Source organism: Clinocottus analis, unplaced genomic scaffold, assembly GCF_023055335.1.
Source record: "Clinocottus analis isolate CAN_PGR_092001 unplaced genomic scaffold, fCliAna1.0.p SCAF_9, whole genome shotgun sequence".
Classification (NCBI taxonomy): Eukaryota; Metazoa; Chordata; class Actinopteri; order Perciformes; family Cottidae; genus Clinocottus; species Clinocottus analis.
In genome coordinates this window covers 4,063,219-4,091,170 of record NW_027176251.1, presented here as the reverse complement: position 1 = coordinate 4,091,170, position 27,952 = coordinate 4,063,219, and the positions used below count along the sequence as shown (strand labels likewise).

Here is a 27,952-nt window from a genome sequence, read left to right as displayed (position 1 = left end):
AATATTAGATTAGATATTCCTTTATTAGTCCCGCAGTGAGGACGTTTGCAGAATTACAAGCAGCAAACTGGGTAAAGTGCACACAGGAGACTTTGTAAAAAATAAAAAAAAAATAAAAACAAGTAATATAAATAATAACCGGTAAAAAACAAAACAGTAAAACATCTACAATACCACAAAAACAGAAGACATATAAATAACTATTATATATTCATGGAAATGCATCTGCATATAAACAATGGCCAAAAAAACAGACTCACGTGATGGGTGTGTGTCTCCATGCGTGCCCTTGCTTTCGGGGTCTTCCTCAACACGTCACGGAAAAAGATGCTGTCAATGACACAGACCCCGCCCCTTCAAGCTAACACGGAGCTCTTCCCAGCATTTTAATTGGAGTTGGCCTCCCTCAGTCACGCAGGGTGGAGCCCGCCTCCATACAGCGGTGGAGAGAAGAGATGCTTCTCAGAGCAGGGCTGGACGGTGCATGTGTGTGTGTATATGTATGTATGTGTGTGTGTGTGTGTGTCCGACTGGAGAGGGCAGGCCGTCTGTTTGAGACTGTAATCTTCATTGGCCGTGTTTTCTCATTTGGGTTATAAACCGACTGTTTCCAACATCTGTCTTCACCCACTGGAATTCACATCTGTAACTTTGTCAAGGTGAGTGCGTTTTCGTCCTTTGGTCAGTAAAATTAAATAGTCTTTTTACGAGATATAGCTGTATTCTTTCTTGGAAATCATATCAGTTAAAAAAATTCAAGGGCATTTAAAAGTTCACTGCAGTTCCTGATTTCTTGCTCTTTGAGGCAGCATGTAAAACTGAACATTTCATAGCAGAAAAAAAGCGCTTACTTGGGAAGCTTCAGCTATTTCTTTAAACACTGTCTAACTCTCCTGTTGGGTTTTCCATGCAGTCGGTCTTTTGCAATATCCTTGTTATGATCGAAACATGTGATTCATACAATAAACACTAAAACATCCTTTCAGTCTCCATGGTAACTCGGAGCTTCCTTCCTCTTTTTCTGTAGAAAGCGAAGACAAGTTGTGGAGGATTTACTATTTCCATATAAATCAACATAGCAAGCAGTCAGTAAAACTCAGTCACAAGTGTGAATGATGTGCCTGCCTGCATGAGTGCTGGATGTAGGTGTGTGTGATAGTGAGTGCAGATCGGATCCATTTTTATGCTCAGTATTTCATATGTAATACAGTGTTTGGAGTAAAAAACTGGAATATGGAGGATTTACAATATTTCTGCTCAGATGGCAGACATACGAGAATATGTATGCAGTTATTAGCACACTCCCAGGTAATTGGAGTTCAGTGTAATCCACCATAATAACAGTGATCGTCACGCTGAATATTGGTGTTTGTGCCCAAAGAAAAATCCAGTCAAACATCTTTTAATCCTAAAACATTTGGTTGAGTCAAAGCTGTTTTGTTTGATACTGTGGCTCACATGCAGACGGGTTGTAATTTTTGGACTTACACAAGTTTATCTTCAGCTCTCTGGGTGTTGTGTCAACAGAGCAACAGAGGAGGCTTTTCAGGGGCTGCTTTGGCTGTGTGTGTGTGTGTGTGTGTGTGTGTGTGTGTGTGTGTGTGTGTGTGTGTGTGTCTCAGTGTGAGGCTCAATAGGAGCCATTGAGAGTTTCTGTAAAAAATGTCTGACATTACATGGAGTAAAGAAGGTCGATAGTGAGCACAGCAGAATGGTTTACACGTGAAGACAAAATCACAAACAGTGGAACATTTTTCAGAGATTAAAACTTTGCTTTGAGATGCTTTTTTAATAAACAAAGTCAAATTCAGCACGTGGACAACTTCTGGGTTTACACTATCCATCTGTTCACCCGGCTCTGAGGCTTGTTTGTTGGCCAACTTGTTATTCTTGGTTTTTTGTTCGTAAGACACCCGAATCAGTGATCGCAGTCCGACACAGAGAGACTGTGAGGGAGAGGAATCAATAGAATTTGTGGAATCCAGCAGCAGGAAAGAAAGAAACATATTTGTCTGTGCAAGATATTTATCTAAAATAGCAATGGGGCATTGCATTGCTTGAGGTCAAGTCCAAGTTAATTTCCGCTTTCCCCCTGTGCCGAGCTAAATCTTTGATTCAATGTGCACAACCTAAACTATGCAATCACCTAAACACAGTATTTCAAGTTGTACAGTGGCCAGTGCAAAATTGCTCCACTAAACAGCAAGTGAATAATGCAGGAGGATAAATAGCATCTCCTGCATGTGGCAGGTGTTGCCTCTTTTTGCGTCGGCAGTAGGCCCCCATAAATAATTCATGTAGTTTCATGAAACAAGTAGATGTGCTTTTAGCCAACAGAGGAACTAATGTTATAAACTGGCTTTTTCCAACATTAAAAAAAAAAATACCCAAAAGGGGATAGTACTATACAGTAGCATGGACAAAATATATGAAATAAAAATAATGTTAGAATTTCACTTTTATTAAATAAATAAGATCAGACTGTTTTGATATTACGTCATTCTGTCTGTCTGATTGTTTTCCAGTCAAAGTGACTTGGGCTTTCTCATTAGTAATGTGTTTTTAAAGGGCAGGTCGTCTTCAGCCTCCTCCAGGCTTCAGAGTGGCTGAAGGAAGCTGGAAGGCTGCTTCCCCAACTCTGAATGGCTGCCAGATATTCGCATGAAATTTTAATGAGGGGCAGCACTAACTTTTTAAAAAAATAGCACACGCCAAAACCATTCATCTTCGAGTCTTGGTCATTCTCCTGGTTTACAGGGATGAAGCTTTAAACCATCGTACAGGATGGACTGTTTCTGGAAATTATATTAACAACTCATTAGTCTAAATGTTTCAAATTATGACTTAAATCATCTAAACAAATACCTAAAAAGAATCTGATGTCTGTCGGATCCATTATTTTGTTAAAAAAAAAGATATGCTATATGCCTTTTCAAAATGATGTTCCTGTTAGCATCTGATCATATGTGTCAGATTTTTTTTTTTTTACCAGTGGTGCTTTCCATTCAAATTCTGCCCACAGCAATTTAGTTTCAGTCTGCACAGGTGCAGCTAAATTTTACCCGTGTTTGTTTTCACAACAGTTGGCGAGCAGTGTGTGTCGCATTTCATTGAGAGAGACCAACAGTTTCACCTTAACAGATGAACCAGAACTGTAATCAGAGTCTGAGTTTAGAGACCGTGGACATGTGATGCAATATGTAAGAGATGGTCCTCGGGGCTCTGGGGGGCTTCATGCGTGTGCTAGAGCTGCTAGAGGCTTATCAGGATGGTAAAGTCTGTCTGTCAGTTGGTCCACCACTTTGATTCAGATATCTCCACAGCTATTGGGCGAATTGCCATGAAATCAACCTCACCGGAATTATGTGTACTAATTAGTCAGTGTTAGCATGCTAACAGGCCGAAATCAGATGCTGAGCCTGGTGCATTTAAACTGCCACATAACATCATATTAGTATTGCCACTGTGAGCATGTTAGCATGCTAACATGCCAACAGGCTAAACTAAGATGGTAAGCCTGGTGCATTTAAACTGCCACACCACTTCATATTAGTAGTGCCACTGTGAGCATGTTAGCATGCTCATTAAAGCAGCATTGAGCTTCAAGCACAGCTGTTCCTCAGTACAGCCTCACAGAGCTGCTAGCATGGCTGAACGTCTTGTTGGTGCGCAGGGACAGCTTTCATGATGTCATTCCATCTGCATCATTAAAAAAGGAAAACACATTCTAAAACATTAAAATGACCCAAAACAGAAGAAAAGGTTATTCTTAGGATGATTTGGTCATTAATATCAAGCCATACATAAATGTTATTGTCTCTCGTCAGGATCAAATTGTGAAATTGTCTTGTTGGGAGAGCAACTTCAACGATCTGTGGATGACATGTGATCATACTAATACTTAATGCACATGCTTTAAACATCGTCCCCAAAAACACAAATGCAGACAAACTAACAAAACACAAGCTTGTCAGCTACAGCGTGAGTCAGTTCCTGTTGCTGTGACGGTTTATATCCTATAACAGAAGGATTCCTACGGTGCGATCATCCATACTCCAGTCCAGGCATAAATCTCTCGCCGCGGTAACTTTTCTCAGTCAGACAGTTTCTCTCTGTCTATCTATAAATGGAAAGTATTTGAAAACAATGCCATGTCTAAATATATCTGCTCCCAAAGGACCAAGCTAAGATTGGGTAGTGCAGATGTTCTTTCTAGATTTTGGAATATCTTATTTTTAGGCCTATTTGTTCTCCCTTGTTGTGAGACTGGATCTGCGTGCAAACACTTGACAATGACCACCTCAATGTCATCATCCTCCATTCTGGGTTACATCTGAATGGAGGTGGAGATAGTGCTTTCACATCCTAATCAGAGCAGTGATTGAATGCTAAGCACGGTAATCTTTAATTTGGGAAAGCAACAGCTGGATCGTGCTGTCACGCAAGTTGCTGCACATAATGAGAGCCAGCAAGCGAGAGGAGCATTTTACTCATTTATTTTCCCCCCTCACTCTTTTGTCACTGAGTGAAGAGCTAAGCTGTGACTATACTCTGCGTCCTAATGAGGTGGCGTTGAGCTATGAGGCTGTCAGGCTTCCAAACCCTGTGATTATAACAAAGGAGAGGACCTCTGTCACACTCCGAGCCGACAACAGAAAGAAATAGTGACATTCGATGGGAGGAGCACGTTGAGGATGTGGTCGATTAACAGGATGCGTTAGTAAGAGAGTGTGGCGAAGCTTGTCATAGGTCGGAGTTTAGTAGACATGAATGAAAAGACGTCTTACGCTGCAGGAAGTTATTGTGCCTCTCTCATTAAGACAACCATAACTCTGCAAGTATTTTCTCTTGGGGGAGAATATGATGAGCATAGAAGGCATCAAACTCCACTTCATCTCTCTAAATGTAAGATTGCAGATAGCGAAGACAGACGTGCACGCTTGAAGCTCAGCAGCAGGAGTTTGTCTTTTGGAGTGGCTCCTTCTGGCCTTACCTTTCACCATGATGCCTTTAGGAGATCAGAGGCATAAGTAGACATATGTGTACCTCTCAGAAATGGTGTGGCTGTACAGGCAGACGTGAGCTCGCAAATGTTACTGTGTTGAGATATGTACCAACGAATAATCAATCTCATTTGAGGATGAAGACAGTTTAGTCTCTGTGTCAATTCTCTGAGCTGGTGGCTTGCTTGGTGATAGTGAAGATACTGAAGATATTATATATTACTGCATGAATATATATATATATATATATATATATATATATATATATATATATATATATATATATATATATATATATATATATGAAAATATAAAGTCTCAATTACACTGTTCAGGTTTTTTGGGGAAGAATAAAGGGAGGAAATAATGACTGGAAATAATGAGATGGCAATTAATTACTGTACCTGATAAAAGTGACTTTCAAGACTGTTGTCTGTGCAGTTTCCCATGTTCTGTTGAAGGGCCTTAACTGAAACTCAATGCATTGGGCTCAGAGTTGTCCATATGGGGTCCCCAATTGACAAGTTGTGGAGGATCTCCTCTTCTTATTCTCAGAAGAAAACAAATAAAGTCCATTTCCCAAATGGTCTAACTCTTACTGTACTTTACCGCAAAAATTCTGCATTTTTCACCTTCCAAGACCTTACATCAGCTTGTTGTCGCGCTCAAAGCAAAGACATATGGAATAATAAAATGCAGGTATTCAGTATTAAATCACATCACAAATTATTTAATTGTGGTCAAAGTAGTGGCCATTGGCCAGAGAATATTGTTTTCTGCAAATTTCTGCTCCCGCCATTTCCTTTGCTGTTTTAACTTATATTACAGTTTCTGTTCCCCACCCAAGAAAGACTTGTTCTGCATTTCACATAATGGAATCACAGCGACTAAGTGGCATCATCCCAGCAGGGTAATGCACGGATGTAATAACATTACTGTTATTAAAGTGATATGTTTTAGACACAGAAAATGTTCCTCATGGCTGTGCTGTTTCACAAGCAAACCGGAAGAATAATCACTGTGTTCATGACAAACCAGCCTCTGATGAGTTTATCCCGCAGAGGAAGATTAAAGGCAAATAAAATTAGGCAAGTGTTTGGGTTCTGTTTTGGGTTTATCCAGATGGATGACGGCAGCATGAGAGGAGAGGTACAGGCTACTCGCCTCGCCAGAGTTTGCTTTGTCGCTAAAGAGCTTTGTATCGAGATAAATGATCCGTCAGAGAATGGCTGGTGACTGTACAGATAAGGTGGTTACCACAACACCACGTTGAGTGTTTGTTGAATGCAGAGGCCATGTGTTTTGTGAAGTTCATGCTGGTGGTTTCAGAGCTGAAAAGATCTTTTTTCGTAACTGCTTTGCATTGCTTGTATTCAACTCAACTCTTGCATATGAATTGTCCTTTTGAAAGAGGAAGTAAACCTTTAGGTATCTTGGTGAAAGTAAATCTTCCATCTTTGAAAACATGCCTCTTAAAGCACACTTTCTCTCACTTGACATTACTGAACTCTAGCAGTTTTGTGACTTTCAAAAAATGAGTTTGACTACTTCCACTGTGGGTATTTTTCAACCAAACTCCTTTGAGTCCCTTTGGTGCATCAATGTTTCCTGTCATTATTGCAACCATGACCTTATATACTATGAAAGCCGCATTCAGCCATGAGACGTTTATACCAGTGAGTCACATAATGATGCCTGAAAGCCTCCTCGGCTGGTGAGCCCTTTGACAGACTCTGGAGACAGTGGATGCAACATGAACTGCAGAATATAATAGAGAGCTTTCAGCTTCTGTCAATCTGGTTAGTGGAGCTTAAAAGGACATTAAGCCATCTAGAACTTCCACTGAAATCCATAGATGACCAAGGATATGTTGACAGGAATGCCTTAAAGTTAATCGACAACTATTGTGATAATTTAAGCAAAAATGCCAAATATGGATTGGTTTCAGCTTCTTCATTGTTAGTATTTACTGCTTTAATCTGTTTCGTGTGATATATTATTTTAGGATGTTAATTGCAAGATATAGGACCAAAGAAAACATTTTGCCAGGTTTTTTTTTTACTCTTTTCTGACAATATAGATAAAAAATGATAATCGTTGGTTGCAGCCAAGTTTCATAATCCCTATTTTCCTGTCTGCTCTAATTCATACTATCCAATAAAAGATAAAACACCCCCTAAAACATATTAAATCCAAATTAATTTACAGCCACGCTTTGAGGTTGTAGGTCCACACAGTGCTGTTTTGCTAACGTTAGCATGGCAACATGCTCACAATTACAATGCTAACATGCTGATGTTGAGCGCTTGACATGTTTTACATTGTCTTCATTCTAGTTTAGTGTCTTAGCATGTTAACATTTGAAAAGCAGTTCATATGCCAAAGTATTGGACAATTAAAACTGTTGTTTGCTGGTGGGGCTAAATTAAAACTCAGTTGATCACAAAGTAATCACAATTCATTCTGGATGAGACATTTTTCCGAAATCTCTCCAATAGTTGCCAGAACATTTTGCTTCCAAAAAACCTCAACTGTCCACCTCGTGGCGGCGCTACGAGAAAAGGCAATGGTGGTGCGTATGGCATGTCATGGTAATCCTTCAAATAGTAACGAAGACATTTCAGTCTGGAGCCAGAGGCTGACATACCATCTGTGGAGCCTAAAAAAAAAAGAAGATGTTTGTGGTGGTTCTTTCCCAGAGAAGCTGAAACCCTTGGAGAAGTCGCTTTGCTGCAGTCGGAGGTTCAGAATGAGGTTCTCCAATGAGATGATGATTGTGTGAGGTGAGGAAAGCAGGACAGCTTTGAGTTCAAAGCACCTGCTAGTTACGCATCGGTCCGTGTCACGCTGGTTCGTCATTATTGCAGGTCCCACCCACCCACAATTTACTGCAATATTCACGAGATGTGTCACCTCTCCATGCAACCCATTTAGCCTTTTGTATGAGAGACACTTTGAAAAGAACATCTTCTCTATATCGGTTCTTTGAAACAAAGATTATAGGGTACAGCATTTCCAGAAAAACACCGGTAATGATTTAAATGAGTGCTGGAATATTATTCTACAAATAGACTGAACTTCAGTGTGCTTGTCACTCAGAGAAATTACAGCTTTACAGTTAAATGCAGGGTGTATGGAGAGATGTATAATGATACAAAGTCCTGTAATATTTCTCGTTATTTTCTGTAATATTAACAATCGGAAATGTCTTCATATTGTAGTCACATTGTGACAATTTGGGCATCGATGGTTTATAAGAAGTTAAATCTTACTAAAATGTGCCCCAGCTTTAGATTTCTAATGATGTGTAGTCTGTAGGGTTCACTGTATATTATTTATAAAGTGATCAGTTATTGTCCACTAAAAACTGGTATGATTTACTCAATGTACTGAACGTGAATTGTTTTGCCGTGGTGTATCGTCAGATGGATTTTGTCCATACTGCCTGGTAGAAAAATACATTTGATGGGATAGCAATCATTCTTTGTCAAGGTCAGCACCCTTTGTATGACCACATACAACATTATTATACAAACACAGCAGTCAGCAGTTGGTGTGTCGCATATTTTTAATGCTTTTTTGATTTGATCATCTCCAGGCTTCGCATTTGTTTGTCCATATTTGTGTTCATGCACATGCCCTGCACAAGTGTATTTTTGTGTCCATGCATTCATACATGAAAGAGAGGCCATCTTGATGACAGCAGAACATTGTGGCTGGTGTCCATCTTTCAGGGTTCAGGTGATCCCCTTTGTTTCTTTGACACAGTCGGCACTCACTGCCTGTCAGCGTCCTCCTTTTAACCCAGCTGTGGTCTGAGGTATGACTATTCTGGTCCTCAGCATGAGCCACACCCACCACGTGTGACATACAGTCTTCATGTTAGACGCTGCTTATCTGATTTTACCCATATCTGTTTCCGTGTGTCTCTCAGTCTGTAAATGACAGCAACAACTGTGAAGTGAGGTAAAAAAAAAAAGAAATAACAGCGACCCTAACCCCTGCAGCTGTAATCTAATATAGTTTCATTGCAATCATTTGCTACACTTCTTCATTCATCAAAGAGCATGTGCTCTCCAGGGAGAAAGGGTAATTGATGGAGCTTTGACGTGTAATACTGCCGCAGCCTCGATTAAAGCCTGAGCAGTGGTGTTGTTATATTAGATGAAAAGGTGCCCTTAACGCTGACAATGTTACAGACCTGCGCATAGCAGGTGTGATCAGTGGAAAGTTGATGAATAAATCATAGGCGATGGAAAGGATGGAGTGGATGGATTACATTTAGTAACTCATAAATCATGGTGGCCTCTTCTGGTTTTGTTGCGCAAACAACATGCACAGGATGTGCTGTCCTGCGGTCGGGTCCTTTTGTGTGTCCCGTGACTTTGATCCATTGTTGTGGCGGCATTTGGGGTGTTGAGCTCCGTTGGTGTAAAGCACGGCCTGTGGTCTACAGACACTCTGCAGCACAAAGCATGCTCGGTAAATGTGATTAACCTTGCTGCTGCATCAAAGTGGTTGTTAACACATGGAGTGTCTGTTTCAGTGCGAGCCGGCATAAGGCACTGATCAAGGTAGGACCGCCTGATAGTTTTCAGTGGGAGATGGAAAAACATGAATAACAAACTCAAACTTTAACATTCGGCTGACTTTGAAGCATATATATTTTTATTAGAATATTCTTGGACTGGATGCTAATGTATTTTTTTTTACTTCAGTGGAATTGTAACATTGTGAGGAATCACAATAATGTGATCCCATAGCGTAAATGTTTTAAGAAAATTCTGTTTCATTTCGTACTTCCAGTAAAACTTTCATTCAAAACGAAAAGATATTCAAATGCCTGATAAAGCATTACAGTATCATTGTACATTACTTCTACTACTAGCCATTTGCAGGAGTCTCCTTGAGCTCTGGAAACTTGTGATGGGCAATTTTCACGATGAAATGAATTGTTGGTTGCAGCCCTGAAATGAACAGCAGTTTCATTGTTTTATGAGGAACGCTGGATACATTTGTCAGATCACGATACTCCGTTATTCATAATATTGTCATGTTTTAATTTGCAATATTACAGACTGCGTACTTGAAAATATATTTATACCTAACCACAGCTATAAAAATACATAGTGTGTATGCATAGAGTGATGAAAAGAAGAAAAATAATTCAGATCAAATTATAGTTTCTGTCTCTCACAGAGCTTACAGAAGATCTTTTGATGGACCGGTGATCTCAGACCTACTGGTCCACAAACTCAGTACCTCTGTGCATCCACAGTAAAGCTAAACTAATGATCTGCTGCTTGTTCCCACGTGGACCAACAGGATTTACACCTCAAGCCCGCTTGTTTCTCAGCTTTCCTGTGAAACCACTCACAGTGCATTAGCAGGCTGCGGCTGTGTGTGCTGACATGGTGGACCATGAACATAATGTTGATTTGTCTGTGTGAAGTGTGGCAGTTGACTGAGGTTTGCCATTAACTAAAGAGGCCTATTTGTTTTCACACTCTGTTGAAGTGATGATATCTCATCTCACTGCATATTTGTGTGTGACGCCCATTTCCTGGTCACTGTCCAGAGATTGAGATCAGTTAGTGAAATACTGAACCATGTGATGAAATCTAAGAAAGAGCTGATATTGAGTGGCTTGTACTTTATTTAGTATTTCAATATTGAGCGAATAACCCCTTCAAAAGGGGAAACGCTGCAGTTTTGACTTCAATATTTTGATCTGATGCTGTATGCACTTTGCAGGTTAAGTGTGCCAATGCAGCTGCTTAAATATTAATGTAAAAAATGCAGCTGAAACTATTGTCTGTTTTCAGGTAATCAAGTAATCGTTTAGTCACGTAGTGAATGTGAGGTAATATTACAGTTTCACACAGCATTAGATGACATCTTCAACCTGTTTTTCTCAGTCAAATACATTAATGGTTCTGTTTTAATGTATCATCTGGAAACATTTTGTATGAATTGCAGTAATAGTAAACATGCAGTAATAGTATTCCAGTATTGCTTTTTATTGGGTCTGACTACATCTTCCACCACTGTTGTACGCAGTGTTGGAAGATGTAGTTTAGAGCCATATGATTCTTAAATGTCTCTGTGAGTGTAAGATATTAATTATTCAAACATGCGGTCTCAACCTTTTGCACACTAATTTATATCCTCTGGTCTTGTCCGTCAATTTAATTTGCTTATGTGCAGAACTCTTCTGTATCGCTATTACATCCCATAGTCTGAAACGTGAAGATGGAAAAAACTAATCGCTCTAAATAACCTAATGCATTTTTCAGTGGGACAGAGTTGAAATGCTTTTAAAGGGCTCGCCTCTGAAAGACATCTTTCTTTCCACCCTCTTTGGTCTTGACCCCCCTCTCCACACTATCTGCTCTTAGAGGAATGCTCCTGGTACTCCAGTCTTAGCCTTCATTGGCCGGTCTGCAGAGATGGGTTCAGAGGAGCGCAGTTCAGCCATGTCGCAGAAGATATCCTCCGTGTCGCGCAGCAACAGCAGCGCCTCATCCAAACTTGACAGCCGACAGGTAACACACCACAGTGTTGACACTGTAGGACTTGAAATGTTTGAACCATTAGCTGCTCCACACTCTTTTTCTCTGACTGCACAGTATTCAAAAAAAAGCTACTGCCTGTCCTCAAGGATCTCTGTCATGGGAGAATCAGTTTTTTTAATAGGCGCTGCGGTTTTCTCAGACATTCTCGCAGGGCTTTATTTCGCTCTTGATTACTGCAAGCCGGAAGAGACGCACTCATCATTTTGACTTGTCTGAATTAGTCAAATGTGCATTTTTGACATTTTCCCTTCCAAAAAGCTCCGATCTCTCAGACACACATTAGTGAAGACATTAGCACCAAGAACAAGCTGTTGTTGCATTTGCCTTAAGTGTTTATCTGCAGGCAGCAGACTCATACATTTTTCATTACCCGCAACAGCTTTTCTGTTTGGAAATTAAAGTAATAAAGATTCACTCCAGTCCTGCCCACAGGACACACAGAGACTAGTGGTCTATCACTTTAGAGTAACAAAAAAATACAGGGGCTGAAAAAGTGTTTTCATTTCCAAAGTACCTCTGGACAAGCAAACAAATGAATACATAAAACTCAAAATGCCAGTTTCAGACCTCAAAAGCTTGAGATGTGCTTCAATCCAAGTTTCGGATCACCCACAAAAACATATCCAAGTTGTATTTGCTTTGAATGAATACATTCATGATTTGAGCATTTTGATCAAACATTTCAACCTTTTGGGAAATATGCTGATTCACTTTCTAGCTAAAAGTTATGTGGAAAGATGTATCGCCCTGTCATCACTGTAGGGTAGCTATGAAGCTGGAGACAGGAGATAATAGCTTTGTATTAAGTCTGGAGACAAGGAAGCGGCCGACACCAGCTCAATAATCCATTATCCATAGTTCATTTTATTTGTGTAAGAACACGTTTTACAAAAAGCGTCAGACTATTCCTACTCTGGGTGCAAGAACTTCCTGGAACCCATAACCGTAACAACTAGTCAAATATTCAATCTGTTTTTTGTTGTTTGGTTTAAAACAAATAAGATGTAACATGTTAAATATTGAGCTTTTGAGGTGGTATATTTGTGTACACGAGTGGGATCAATATTGTCATCTAAATCTCGCCAAGAGCAAGTTTCCCAAAATGTCGAGCTATGTCTTTATATGCAGCCGGATGTACATTATATTTGACAAGTTGGATTCATGACTTACAATGACCTTATGCTGAGAGCTACCCTTGTACACAGACATGTCTTCTTGTCAGTTATCTCTGGAAGTATCTCTCGACCTTGAGGAAAAATGCCCAGGCAGCATTGTGTGACAATGAGTCACTGTGTGAGTGTGTCAGTGGGAGATGTGACGAGCGCTCAGGGAACGTGAACAACCCACAAGCCACGCCCTCTCCATCCCTCCAGCCCCCTGCAGAAATGAGGGTTTATTTTAGACGGCCTCACCTTCAGCGGTCAGCCTCTCCGACTGATAGTTTGTTTAGCCCGAGCTGTTATACACTTGAACATTCAGACACACTCAGATAACAAACATGGAGTCACCTCAAACCTCTGCCAAGAACCCAAAGTCCCTCTGGATCGCTGAGACGTGATGGCAGTTTTTGTCCCGCTTGAATATCTCAGAAAGTTGAAATCTGAAAGTACTGCTTTTTGAACATTAATTATGTTGTCCCTGTAACTGTACACAAAAGTCTTCTGTTTACAATGATATAAAACAGAGAAAAGCAGCACAGCATAATGTTTGGATAGCTGGAGTGAGGGTAGGTTTTGCATTCGTGCTTCATAAATGACAAAACAATTGGAGACTCACAAGAGAGATAAAAAAATTTAAAAAATGCTCAAGGGTTCATCCTGTTGACCTTGTGGTTAGGATACTGACCATATGACCCCAATGTTCCTGGTTAGACTCCAGCAGGGGACCTCTGTTGTATATAAATAACCCCTCGGTCTCGACCCCTCTTTCCACATTGTGAAATTATCAATAAAGGCAAAAATGGCAACAAAAAAAGGGGTTTTAAGAGCAGAAGAGAATGTTTTGACTTTATTCCTGCTATGGTCAAGCTTCAAAAGCCCTGCATCTTTAATTTCCTTCAGTGCAACTCAATAGTGTATTTCATTTGACCCTGCCTTATTTCAAGATAGATGCCATGCACGTTTGTTTATTAATGAAAGTTGAAAAAGCATTTTTCATGACGTATATGTAAACATATAGTCTTTATTTAGATGTGCTGGTTGCCTTCCTGTTAGCTGCTGCTCTTTCTTGTTATGATTGTAAAGGGGAAAAGCGTTTTTGAGCCTATGTCTATAACGTGAAACTACAATACCCGTCGTGGGAAATATGTATGAATTTCTCCACACAGCTGTTAAATTACAATGTCTTTTCAGACAGATTTACAGAGCCAAAACATTAACGCCTAGACAATATAAAATAAATGCAATATTATTCTCCGTGTCCAAAACTATGTTACAAAACCCTCTGTGTATTCTGTTTATGCTGAATTCCTGGAATTATCACTGCTGAAATACATAACAGAGCTGTCTGGATTAGTCTGTGATGAAATATCACCTTAATCTCTTTATTTGCAGGGGGATTTGGATAGAGCGTTCTAATCTCAGTCAGGAAATGATTATTGTAAAGTGTTGAGATTAGACAGGTAAGCTAATTTTATAAATAGGACCATAAGGTGAAAGTGTAAAGCTCCACACTGGACATCAAATGTCTTACTCTCATCTCCCACAGCCTCCCACTGACTAACTGACACAACATTGGAGTGACTGAAAATGTAAACAGTCAGAAATTGCTACATTTAATTCAAGACCTTGACTCTGTTATGTTGGTGATTCATTAGTTTTAGGTGACCTAACCCAAGCTGCTAACATCTATCCATCATGTCAGAGCTCTCAGAAACCATCTGTGCCCACAGGACAGCTGGGAAATAGTGGAGGGCCTGCGAGGAGGCTTCAGCAATGTCCTGGAGCCCCAGAAACAGGAGGGCTTTATGCTGAAGAGGAGAAAGTGGCCCATGAAGGGCTGGCATAAGGTATAATCAATCAACTGTGTGTTCTTAAATGACTCATGTTGCCTCCCACTTAATCTTCTCTCAGAGCGAAAGACTTTATGATGTATTTATAGACACATCTCGACAACTGAACGTCATTTTCATTTCCCAGTCGGACCGAACGCTTTACAGATTCCTTTTCTAAAAAAATGTGCTGACATGACTCATTTGTTTTAAACTAATGGGATGAGCGTATGCAGTTGATGATTCAACTCACAGAGGAGTCACATGTGACCAGGGTCAGTGACTGTCTAAAAGCTTTCACTGGGATGATACCACCTGGCTCCATTAGCTGATGGCCCGTTGGTTAATAGACCTGTATACATTTAGTATTGACTCTCAGTCAGAGCTTTTCAGGTCGTTGTTCCTTCAACTGAGCACCAAGAGTCACATTTACAAAGACAAGGGATGAGAAATATTACAACAGAGTGCGGGGAAGATTAATAAAAAGGCAGACAAGATGCAAGACAAGAGTCTGTGATGACAAACATCTCACTGCAGAGACATTCATATTTTGCGTGAACAAGAGGCATACTATGTGACGCTCACAGAGACATAGGACTTGCTGTCAGGGGTGTGTTGCATATCATCCCGGCTGCATCTCATTCTCTCATTGTCCTCCCTTCCCCCCGACAGAGATACTTCTTTCTGGACAAGGGCATCTTGAAGTATGGCAAGTGCAGTGCTGATGTGAGTACAAAAGCCTTCCGGCTTCATGGTTGTCAGTTGCAGAATATTACAAAGGACACTTTGGGTCTTGTTGTACTGCTGCTGGCTATCTTTTTGTGCCTGTGGATACAAAAGGCCCTCATTCCCTTACAATGCTATTATCATTGATTGCAATCACAAGGAACATTTTACCTGCCAATTCAACCTCATTACATGCAGATGCTCTGCTTAGCCAGTCAATAAAAGGGTGATAAGGATAATAGTGTGTTTCAAAACTGACCAGCATCCCGTTGCATTTGTTTTGACTCTAGTCCAAAGTGGTTATAATTCCTGGGTGTTGACTTTGCCTTGCAGATTGAGAAAAGGAAACTGCATGGCTGCATTGACGTTGGTCTCTCTGTCATGGCCATTAAGAAGAAAGCCAAGTGCATCGATTTTGATGCTGAGGAAAACATCTATCACCTGAAGGTAAACCACAAGGCTAATAAATGTAAAGCATTCCCGACGGATTTACTCGAAGTGATGTTAAACATGGATTATTCTGACTATTTCTGTTTTAATCCTGAAACAGGTGCTAACACAAAAAAGGGCATTAAAATGACTTCACGCGAGTGAGGGAATATTACAGTACCTGTGTGTTTTTCCACCTTCAGGCCTTCTCCCCTTTACTTGCCCTTGTGTCAATTTCTGACTGTGGTATCTGCTCTGCAGATTAAGTCACAGGAGCTGTTTGATGAATGGGTTTCCAAGCTGCGTCACCATCGGCTCTATCGGCAAAATGAGATTGCTATGTACCCTACAGAGAAGTCCTTCTACTACCCTCACTACCCTTCCCCCAATTCCCCGAGCATGGCGGAGAGTGCCTCGATCAGAAAGGTATACCTATGCACTCCGTGGCACACTGAATTAAAAGAAGTTTTAATTTAAGATCAAATCTGTTCAGCTTCTGCTCACGAATGTCATTTTTTCATCGACAATATTTACTGAAGTTAAAGTCCTTCTATTGAAGAGAATTGTATGAATTAAGCACATTGTTATTGGACTGACCTTTTGGGTCCGTTTACTCCTGCAGTGCATGCCTATCCGAAGGCAGTCTACAGTGCCTATTGCAGGAGACTTCCCTTTAAGTTGCAACAGCCAGGCCAAAGTAGCTGCCTGGCTCCAGTCATCCGACGACATGGACAAGTGCTCCAAAGGTGAGATAGCGGAGTTTCTCAACACTCATTAGTATTCGGATGCACTTCTTGTCAATAAACTGTCAAATGTGATTTGGCTGAGAGCTCAGAACCAATGATAAAATGTGGGTTAGATCTGGCATTGCTTAGTGTGCATAAAGGTGTGTGCTTTATTCAGAGCCTCCAAGTTACAGTTCAGTTGCCATTGAGAGTAAGAGTGGCAGGTGGTCAAAAGTTTCATGACTCCATCTTTTTTTAAATGGTCAAATGCTTGAGTTCGTACCAATATTAACTGTGGCTCAGAGGATCGGCAGCTCTGCTAGTTCATGTTAAAGTGTCCTTGAGCAAGACACTTAACTACAAGTTGCTCCCGTAGCCATGCCTACGGGTTGAGTGGTTGGAAGACTAGAAAAGCCCAATACAAGTACAGTCTATTTACCATTTAAATCGGTCTGCCTGCTTTCTCAGATAGGACTGGCATTACGTTCCTGTTGATTAAACTGTTTGTCTCGGTTTTAGTTCATTAAAATTCTGATGGCATGTTAAATTGTTAGGGATTTCTAATTTAGAAATCTTCAAGAATGTACACAGCAATCCACACACGAGTGAGGATTGCCACTAATTCAGTCGTTTGCCACTGTCCACGCCAAGGTTTTTATGAGCCCGTCAAGGAAGCTGCTGTCTGTGAAGTGTAAAGTGAGTGTTGTGTAGCTGTTTGGTCGTCACTGACTTCATGGGTGGCAGGTTAGAGTGTTTGTACAGTCTGTACAGGAAGCGGGTGACGGGTCGGTCCCTAGTGGCCAAAAAGAACACTAGAAAATACTTACAGACGTCGGTGGAACATGAGGTGTACGCCACGGACCAGAGAAGACAATCCTGCCACAGGCACACAGGGGAAGACAGGCAACGAGGCACAGGTGCAAACAATCAGGGCGGGGCTTCACAATTACACAGGGGGAAGGGACACGAGGAGGGAGGAGTCTGGAACAAGAACAGGTGAAGGGAATTAACAATCAGGGACACAGCAGATGATTACAGGGGCAGGAAGTGCGAGGACACAAGAGACACAGACTACAAAATAAAACAGGAAAACAACCCATCATGTGAAAAAACCACTACATGCAAGTGTTTCTGGTTCTCTTCTCTTTTGCCTATTCTCTTCCTTTTCCTTGACCATCTTCTCTTGATGTGGCTCTTGTTCCCCCACTGAACAGACTTGTCAGTCTGTGAGGCCTACCTGCTGGAGCTCAGCCACCTGCTTCAGAGTATGGAGGTCCTGCACCGTACCTATTCTGCTCCATCTATCCAAACACTGCAGGTCAGCACATTATTCCTGATTCATTTCACCTTAACATGCAGAGAAGAGTTGCTCAGCGTAATTGCAGTTTAAGATTAAGTCTGAAAAACTGGCGCGTAAATTGACCTCATTCACATCTAAAATACTAGATGGCAAAGAATCTTGTGCAAAGTAACTTGTCTTGTTTAATCTTGTATCCTTTTTTGATGCCCCTAAGTCATTTGCTACTAAATATAGAATACACTGAAACCTTCCTGCCAGCAATAAAGACATTTCAGAAGAAAGGCTTCTTAAAAGGAAAAACTCTCTTTCTCGACCATCAATATCTTCTCCTGTTGTTCTTCAGGCATCTACATTTGACAGCCCCAAGAAGGAAAAGAGACTACCAAGGAAATGGCGCTCTAAAAACTGCAACAAAGATGTCAAAACAACTCTGCAGGTAGACATCATGACAATGAAGTGGGACCATGTTTCACCTTTTTTTTTAAAACTCATTTTTATGAGTCTCTCCACGTTCGACTCCTCCTGTTCTGCTGCAGGTACCGAGCTGCATCTCCTCCGGCTCTATCCGCCTCCATGCCTCCAACCCCAACCTCTCCAGCGCGGCACTCGGCAATGACAAGGCCGACACTGAATCCCTGGACTCCACTTTTGATGTGGCCAAGCTGCAGGAGGACTTCTACCGTGTTGCCACCAACTGTGAGTCCAATATTATGAGCTTTTAATTTTCCCTCATTTTGATTTCACATTTTAATTTGTACAAGGGTGTCTGGCAAATCCGGTATTGAAAAAGTATTCACACAAACTGAGAACATAAATCTGTCTGCCTGCTGTCTTATTTGCATAATCGACTAGCATGTTGTTCTTTGTATTTATAACGGTTGGTTGTGACAATGGCAGCTGTTAATTACTGATAAGCTGTTATTCTCATTTCATTGGGATTCTGATGATGTGCTCTGTCAGCGCGTCCCTGAGCTGTTGCTCAGTGAGAAGTTTACGTTCATAAACCACAAAGTTTTCGGCCAGTTGTCATTAAAATATTCAGATACCTGATGTTTTATGTTGATTTATGGTTTACGTAATGGCAACACCATTCCCACTTTTTCGATAAAATGGTGTTAACATTTTCCCCACGCAGGGAACACCTGTTGATGTGCAAACATTTACAAGTATGAAGCTAGAATTTGTGATGAGCTTAATCTAAAACAGCGATGCTTTAATGTCGCCAGCTCTATTCACTGATGGGGCTCCCTAAGCACCTATGAAGTGCGTGGTAAAATGAATCTCTTACAACAAAGATTGCGCCTTTGAGCGATCGGAGATAATACAAAATGTCACACTTATTCCATCTAATTAGAAGCCCAGTGGGATAGACTTGTTGCAGGATGTATTGTGATGAGATCTGCATTGCTCGGAAATGAATGCAAATTGCTCTCCAGTTCAAGCTCCCCTATTGTTCTCTTGTTGCTGCAGTGCATGTGACCATGAAGAGCGCCCTGAGTTCCCTAACATCTGAGAGAGAGAGATTGAAACAATGCGTTGACCGCGAAACAATTCCCCCTACCTCACCGCAGGTTGTCGGTTTGAAGAACGCACTGGCAGCGGTACGTGAAATAACACACACAGACACACACACACACACATGGTATCAGTCAGTACAGAAACAAGTTGAGTGGTCAGGTGTTCCACTTTCTTTTAGACTGTTGCCCTCCTCTCAGAAGCCGTGTCCTCCCACACAAATTGTCAGGCATGACACATTGTCGAGCCTCTTAGAGGGATTATTAGCTGCTGGTGTGATGTCTGCCCACCTGAATGTGACTGTGCTCAACAGTCATGTTTCCTGTGGTAGCTGCCTCCCACCAAGAGTCTTTTTCTATTTTCTGCTTTATGGTTACACCGTCATTGTCATGATGACTTCTTTAGCCCCTGTAGAACGTGTATTGCAACACTTTAAATACTGAGTGTTAGCTTCTACCTACTCCACCTCACATAGTCAGTAGGTGAGTATTATAGTTTGGATTTCTGACAGTGATAACAGTTGGCTCTGTGGTAAATAGCCCGTTTTAAAGTATGCTTTTAATTAGTTTTTAAATGAAAGAAACTGTGGTGATGAGCTGCATAAGTAAGGATTTCCGTTTTAGCATTCAGTGTCCAGGGGATTATTTGTTGGGTGTGTGCTCTAAACAATGTTTACACTGGTTATTTTCCCAGGCTTTAGCCCAGAACACTGAGCTGCGAGAGCGCCTGTGCAAGATTCATGCCGAGTCCCACATCGTAGAGCCCACACTAATAAATCTCACTGCCCCTGTGCAGGTGGGTGAGGGAATGCAGTGACTCTACTTCCCCCCCCCCACCCTCACCGCCATCAGGATGATTATTATTATCTTTGTCTTTATTTTCATCCCACGCACAGTCTTGACTTTGCCTCAGAATGAATGAGCTGTCCCTTCCTTCGCATCCAGATTCAACAAATGTTGCCCTCCTCTGCACCCCCTCGCTCGACTCACTTTCTTTTATAATGACAGTGACTATGAAAAAAAGTGAACATCATTTTCTTCACCACGAACTCTTACGGAAAATAGCCGCCTCAAATTGTTTGAGTTTCAGTTATTTGATAAATAATGAGATTATCTCCAGGTTGATTTAATCAGCTTCAGCAAAAAACAAGGATGCAGTGGCGTGCTCAGTTCCACATGTGGTTCTGTGGAAAATGCTTCTTTTTTATAATAAGCTACTTGTTTAAACTATTTTTCAGAAAAAGGATCAAATGCTATGAGTTATTTTTGAATGTGCATCTTGTTTTCTGTCGACACTTTGTCAGACAGTAGAGTGGGTGTGCACACTTGTCGCACACTTGCACTTCTGGCTGGCACTTTATAATTATTGTAGTTATATATTTTAATACAGTCTCTATAAATATATTTAATTGATACAATATATTCTCAACAAGTGTTCTGATTTATAGAATTCATTGTTTGGCCAGTTCATGGCGGTTTAACACTCAAATGAAGGCACATGTTGCTGTGTAAAAAATAAAGAGACTCCATGCGCATTGTTGCATTTTGAATTGTTTCAATTCAGTTCTCTATCATTTATACTTGAATGGCATTTCAAAATACAATCAATACATATAGTGTCCTGAATTTGAACTGGACTGAATTCTTTAGGATATTTCCTCTTCTCAGTAACACTTCTATGTGACTGTCTTTCAATATATTTATATGTGACTGTCTTTCAATATATTGCATGGTTTTTGTGCTCTTATATTCTAACCATCCCCTCATTGTGATGATGTAGTATTCTAAATGATCCCTGCTGATGTGAAGATGTTGCCCTCTCCTCGTTCTTAATTATAGCTGTGAACTCTGTCTCCTAGAAACAAGACTCTGCCGATGAATCCCGTCCCCTCGTTCACCAAGTCTCCAATGAGAGCAGAGCTTCAATCACAGAGTCGTTGTCCGAGTTCTTCGACGCACAAGAAGTTTTACTGTCTGCGAGTTCCTCTGAAAATGAGGTACGTGTGAGAGCTGAACGGTTACCGTTCGCAGTTCAGAATCAGCCGATGCTATAAACTGATATTTATGACTGCATAATGCAATTAGTATGGTCATTGTAAATGTAATGTCACGTCATGTAATTTGTCTTGTTTGCAACTATTAATGGATAAGAAAAATGAAGCAATTAAATTTATCCAGACTAAGTTACTTGATTAATTATCACCCTTCATTTCATCTATTCTGTATGCAAAATGTTTTAAAGTATGTACAATGTGAAAACCAGTAAGCCCTCCTTCAGTCTCTTGATGCAGGTGCTGTTAAGAACGTGTCCATCGAGTAAAGTTTGGGTGTTTTATTTTAGGTATCAGAGGATGACTCATACATAAGTGACATCAGTGACAACATTTCCATGGACAACTTCAGCAATGAGACAGAAAGTGAGAGACCAAACTCAGGTAAATGATGGGAACATACACTGTGGGCTGGATTTCATAAAAATGTTAATACAATACTGGCTTCAGTGCTGTTTTATGGATTCAGATATAATTCTCTACAGTTACTTCATTTCCATATTTGGCGGTGGCATTAACGACACCAAGAGCTGCCTTGACCTCTTACACCATCTGTTCCCAGACTCGACCCTTTGTCAGCGTAGATCCGGCCTGCCCGCGCCCAGCCCCAACAACAGCGCCATCAGCCTGTGGAACATCCTCAGGAATAACATCGGCAAAGACCTGTCCAAAGTGGCGATGCCTGTACAACTTAATGAGCCGCTCAACACCCTGCAGAGACTGTGTGAGGAGCTGGAGTACAGTGAGCTGCTAGACAGGGCTGCGAACACACAGGACCCCTTTGAACGTATGGTGAGAAGGCAAATTTGCTGTTTGAGTGTGTGGACAAAGTCTTTTTAGCTCAGATCAGATGTTCACTTTGAGGACATCGATGCCCTAGAAGCAGATGCTCTCTGTGAAGCTTCTAATTTAAGATTAAAAAAAGAAAGCTTTCACAGGTTCATGCAGGAATTGGTGGGAATAATAACTAATTAAATCCTGGACCAGAAGGAGAAACATTTTTCATTTTGCTTGTACACGTGATGTAAAATTATATTTTAGGGTTTTGATCAAGAAATCCCCCAAATTATTAGCTTGGTTTTCCTACTTTATTTCAGGAGTAGTTTAAAATTTTGGGAAATGCGCTTATTTATTTATTTTTTACAGCAAGATGAGGAGATTGATGTATCTGTTGGGTAAGAAGTATGCAGCTGGAGTCAGGAGACTATTAGCTTTGGTTAGCATAAAGACCAAAAACAGGCCTGGGGAGACAGCAACGACTACGTCCAAAACAGAGCAATTAACACGCTATTCTCTCTATATTCTCTCTATTCTCTCTATTCTCTCTGTAATACGACCAAGCTATTCAGTACGCCAGAAAAAATATTTTGGTTTGTCAGTATGCTAAAATGCATCCGTTAGGCAGTCTGCAAGTGCAAGTCGGCATGTTTTTTGGGCTTTCTTTTTTTTCTTTTTTTTTAACACCAATCCTCGTTGCAGCAAAATATACATCACATTGATTAAAAGCATTGACAGATGACCTAATGAATTGAAAAAAAAAAATGCGGCAGTAGTGTAGCTACGGGTTATAAGCTGCGCCTGTATGCAGGTAATAACATAAAAACACGGAGGCTCAACGGCAACACATAACAGTGATGACGTATTTACCATTCACAGTAAATGTCCAACATAAATTAACACAGCATTTTGCCAAGAGGCAACACAAATAACAATTTAATGGTCATCCGCTCTCTCGGGCCATGCTCGTCTTGCCTTATCACCTCTAGGTTCAAGTGAGGTCGAGTGAGGAGTACAACTTTAATCCATAGCAGTACACTCTTGTGCCTTCTCAAGGTTTGGCATTACCAATCAAAAAGAAACTGCCCGCAGTGACATTAACGTCAACATTATGATTCAGTTGCTGTTGGCATCTGATGGCCATTTGAGCAAAGACCCCAGACGTTAGGGTTTGCTCCTGGCAAACTCTCACTGGCTTGGCAATTTTTCCCTTTAAGTGACTATCAAGCACAATTGTAAGAGGCAGGGAACTCATTTCTTTACGGTGGCTGTTATTCCTCGAGACCGGGGACATCATGTGCAAAGAGTCCCTTATCTCTTTCCAGCAGGAAGATTCTTATTCAGGGTTTCACTTTTGCTCCCATTTGCATTGATTTACTATGATGTTATGTGTGGGGAGGTGTAGAGAAGATGCAGCCTGTGAAGTCCAAGAGTTATAGAGCCACATACAGTATATAAATGTGAAATTAATAGCATATGAAGTTGGTGTCAGCTCCAATCTTTGGCCTCCCATTATGATGTGGAAGTAATTATCAGTGCTCTCTTGGCTCAGTGAAACTAATAGAGGGCTGTCCAGAAATGTACTCTCTTCTTTCTTTCTTTTTTTATCCTCAAGGTATTCAAAAGGTCAATTTTGCTCATTACTCATTATTCCGTAATAAAAATAAAGCACTGCTGACCGAATGAGTTTGTCTTTGTGCAGGTGTACATAGCTACTTTCGTCGTATCAGGCTATGCATCCAGCTACTACAGAACTGGGGGAAAGCCTTTCAACCCCCTCCTGGGGGAGACGTACGAATGTGACCGGCCAGATAAAGGCTTGCGATTTGTTGCAGAGCAGGTACGAATCCTAATAGCTGTGCTATTGGCAATCATAGTATGATGATAATAATAATGCAGCGAAAGCATGCTTTTTGTTACCCTTTACATCGTCAGGTCAGCCATCACCCACCGATCTCAGCTTGCCACGCAGAGTCTAAAAACTTCATATTCTGTCAAGGTAGTGGAATATAGACATGAATCTGAAACATTGTCCGTGTCTGTCAAGTTAAAGTTACAGCGTAAACGCACTAGTGTGACCAATTTGATGTCTTATTGGTTTTGTAGATGTGAGGTGTAAGAACAAGTTCTGGGGGAAGTCAATGGAGATTATTCCTGTTGGTACAACTCATGTGACTCTGCCGGGGTAAGTCTCTTCTGCATCTATCATTTGCTCGAGGACTGAACAGACGCACAGACTGGACAATGCAGCGACCGTGTCAGTTAAAAAAAGCGATGTCTACGTCTGTCAACCTGAAAGGAATTGTGTTTTTTTTTAGCTTTGGTGATCACTACGAGTGGAACAAAGTGACGTCCTGCATCCACAACATCCTCAGTGGACAACGCTGGATTGAGCACTACGGGGAGATCTCCATCAGAAACTCCAGCAGTGATATTTGTCAGTGCAAGATCACTTTTGTTAAGGTGAGGCAAACATGAAATAGGCACGTTTTTTTAAAATTTTTAATGCACTTTTTGAAGACTCACGCCTTATTAAAAAGGTAGGGCCCTTCAAACGATAAACTAAAGATATCCCTCCATGTTGGTAGAATTTATTTCTCATGCACTTTACCGGACTTTAAATTCTTCCGTTGGTAAACGTGACACTTAAGGCTGAATAATGTGTCCGTGCATGGTGCTGCCAGACAACACGTTTATTTGAATTGCACCTATGCTATTAAAGCCCTTTTAAGGATTGATGTCACACCTGCATACCAGTTCCAGTCAAGTATATCCTAGTAGTAGTAGTACAGTAGAATATAGTGATGAATAAAAAATAAGATAACATTAGTCTATTATGTATTCCAGGTCTATCATACTGTTACACTTTCTGTCTTTCCTCTCTCTCTGATTTGCCATATACTTGTGTTGGAAGACATCCCTCAACAAAGGTCATTTTTCCATACACATGAGTCACACACAGGCAAAATAAATGCTGTAGTCTCTTTATTAGTCTATAAACCTTCTACACAGATGGTGCTCTTCACCTGTGTACCATCAAGAGCCCCTCCATGTCTTCAGTGTTTGATGTGTGGAAGCTTTTACTGAGAGGAGAAGGTTAATTGCTTTAGCCTGTGCCCATTTGTAAGACCCCCTGAAGCTGTGCAGAGTAGCAAGTCCAGACATGTCAGAAGCCATTATGCATCTTCATCTCCCATTAAACACACCAGCTCAGCACACGCTGTGGCTTGTGATTGGTTTACGTACCAGTAATACTTTCTGACTGCAAGAGGACATGATCTGGATCCACTGTCTATTCATGCACACTAAGAGCATAATACTATGTTGTTCTCCACCTGCCAATTATTTTCCCAGGCCAAATACTGGAACTCAAGTGTGAATGAGGTGGAGGGAGCCATCACGGATAATAAAGGGAAGGTCGTCCACAGACTCTTTGGAAAGTGGCAGGAAGCAATTTTCTGTGGAGACCCGCCATCAGCCACATGCATCTGGAGAGCAAGTATGACAAGTTTATTTCACGAGAATGCACTCAACGCCTTTTTGCATTGCATATCAGCCTCTGACGCAGTGGATGTTATTCATTTGCAATGTAGATGCAATGCCAGTAGACCTTGAGCAGTACTACGGCTTCACCAAGTTTGCTATTGAACTAAACGAGCTGGACCCGTCCCTGAAACTGCTGCTACCACCCACAGACACCCGACTACGTGTGGACCAAAGGTACAAGATATCAAACTACTGTTTTTTCCACAGCTGTTGTGGTTGCTGTTCAATAACCTGGTTTCTTAAACATCAGTAAACAGAAAGATTTCAAAACAGATTTCTGTCAGGGAATCAGTATATCATCTGACATCGATATAAATAGAAACTCAATGTAGGTGAATATCTGAGCACCTTTCTTCATCTAACATCATCATCTCATTCATATCCTCTTGACACGCTCTCTGAAAAAATGCTCACCCAACTCTGGGATCAAAATACATACAAAAATAGAAAGTAACTGCAGAGGCTTTCAGATTTCGAACTAATTTTAGCTAACATTAAGGTCTAAAAGTCTGTGAAGTATACACAACGCACCGTCCTGTGTATACTTCACAGAAGAAGCACTTTGCCATCAAAGTAATTACACCACTTCAAGTCCATCAATATTCTGCGTTATGTATCCACAATTAGGTTATCTTACTGAAATGATGTAAAACAGAAGAACAGAAGTATTAAATTTGAATATGACAGATGAATGTTTTACCATCTTTGCATAATGAATGTGTGTCTGGCTGGCAGACTGCTGGAGGAGGGGAACTTGGAGGCTGCAGAGGAGCAGAAGCAGCGGATTGAACAGCTGCAGAGAGAGAGACGGAGAGTCCTGGAGGAGAACAACGAAACACATCAACCTAAATTCTTCAGGTAGCCTAAATATCGAGCTGCATTATTTTCTCGCTGAGAAAGTCAGATGTGGGAAAGTGGGTGTTCTTACAGTAATAATGCTTTTCTGCAGTGTGTCACAATTTCAATTTTAACACTTCCAAGCGTCTTCCACGGTATTCATCGCTGTCTTGCTTTTCTTCTGCCTCCACAGAAAGTCAGAGGATGATACCTGGGTGAGCAACAACACATACTGGGAGCTGAGGAAGGACTCTGGCTTCACCCAAATAGATTTCCCTATGCTTTGGTGACCCCTGAACTGCAGATCACGCACATTTAGACCTGCACAGCCTTTACTGCGATCCAGGATGGGTTCTCGTGACGTCTGCATCCACAGTCTTATACCTTCCACATTCAGTACTGGTCTTCTTTACTGCAGTTCATCAAAGTTATTGCCTTAATAGCAAGTGCTTATGTAAGTTATGTACACATGTTTATGCAAACATATTATGAGAATGTTGATTCATTTGGCAAATGTTGCCCATATTTTGTCACCTGCTATGGTACACTGTACCACTTAAACTGAGAAAAAGGAAAACTACTTGACAAATCCTAACTGGTCTACACTAGCTTAACATGTATTGAACAACTGGTCACTTTCGCTGTTGTCTTATCATGGACATTCTCTACCTCTGAGATAAACTAGCCTTGATATGCCATTGATGAAGTGTATACACATCCGATATTTATTCTGCACCTGCCTGATGCCTTACTTGTTGTACACATTTGGTTTATTGTACTGCTGTTGCGTCTCTAAGGTCTTTTTAAACAATGTATGTTTTGTAAGGACCAAAATGATCTTCAAGTCCTTACTCAACTTTTCTTTCTGTCTCAGAGCAGTCATTTCTGCTTTTTGCTAAGAGTGTGTGAATGATTGTGAAACTATGAGCAGCAGTAGCAACCATTTTTCACCATTGTCTACCTGGGCTTTGAGACCAAACGTGTCCAAAATGATGCTCCGTGAGCTCAAATAAAATCTCTGATGCTTTCTTTTTGTGGAGTAATTTGTGACTGTTCAAAACTCTGAAAGCTATGACCCAGAGACTGATCATAACTTCTTTTTTTTTTCTTTAAATGAACTAAGATTATTACAATGTTGATGTTATATTAAAGGCATCTGTGTATTGTGTTGCAGAGATATCTGCTGAAATGATCTTGCTTGCCCAGGCGATGTGATGAGTGTAGCATCCAGTCTGCCTTCCGTCCAGCAGGCGTTGTTAGCATGAGTTATTAGCCGTATCATTCAACAGTGCAAACCCCAGCACCGGGGGTCACAGCGGACTGTTGCTTCTAGTTAGTAGTTAGCTTTTTCTTAAAACTAATGGCTGTAAATTTAGATTGTATGGACCCAGTAGAGGTGAAATGCTGTCTCCTATTTCTCTGGAGTGTGTGGCCATGACCTTCAACTGGGATGTCATAAATGTTGGTTAAATGTGTCAAC

General features: G+C 40.9%; 1 protein-coding gene across 2 annotated transcripts; it reads left to right on the top strand.

Annotated features, from left to right (window-relative positions):
• The first annotated feature begins 489 nt into the window (after window positions 1–489).
• On the top strand, window positions 490–27,452 carry osbpl3b (oxysterol binding protein-like 3b). Of its 2 annotated transcripts, XM_068569402.1 has the most exons (23): window positions 490–659; window positions 11,402–11,548; window positions 14,469–14,585; window positions 15,240–15,293; window positions 15,627–15,740; window positions 15,984–16,148; window positions 16,345–16,468; window positions 17,662–17,765; window positions 18,091–18,183; window positions 18,284–18,443; window positions 19,218–19,348; window positions 19,956–20,057; window positions 21,121–21,258; window positions 21,603–21,696; window positions 21,875–22,104; window positions 23,792–23,929; window positions 24,025–24,088; window positions 24,196–24,274; window positions 24,408–24,552; window positions 25,444–25,588; window positions 25,683–25,809; window positions 26,371–26,493; window positions 26,666–27,452. In XM_068569402.1, the coding sequence occupies exons 2-23, from the start codon at window positions 11,453–11,455 to the stop codon at window positions 26,760–26,762; spliced, it is 2,640 nt and encodes an 879-aa protein (XP_068425503.1). In that variant the 5' UTR covers window positions 490–659; window positions 11,402–11,452; the 3' UTR covers window positions 26,763–27,452. The 2 variants fall into 2 exon arrangements, with proteins under 2 accessions (XP_068425503.1, XP_068425504.1); XM_068569403.1 differs by lacking the exon at window positions 19,956–20,057.
• Window positions 27,453–27,952: the final 500 nt, after the last annotated feature.

Coding starts and splice junctions, on each gene's coding strand:
- osbpl3b (XM_068569402.1), top strand. CDS start 11,453: ATGGGTTCAGAGGAGCGCAGTTCAGCCATGTCGCAGAAGATATCCTCC. Junction 24,275..24,407: donor ACTCATGTGACTCTGCCGGG/GTAAGTCTCTTC, acceptor GTTTTTTTTTAG/CTTTGGTGATCACTACGAGT. Junction 25,810..26,370: donor CGACTACGTGTGGACCAAAG/GTACAAGATATC, acceptor TCTGGCTGGCAG/ACTGCTGGAGGAGGGGAACT.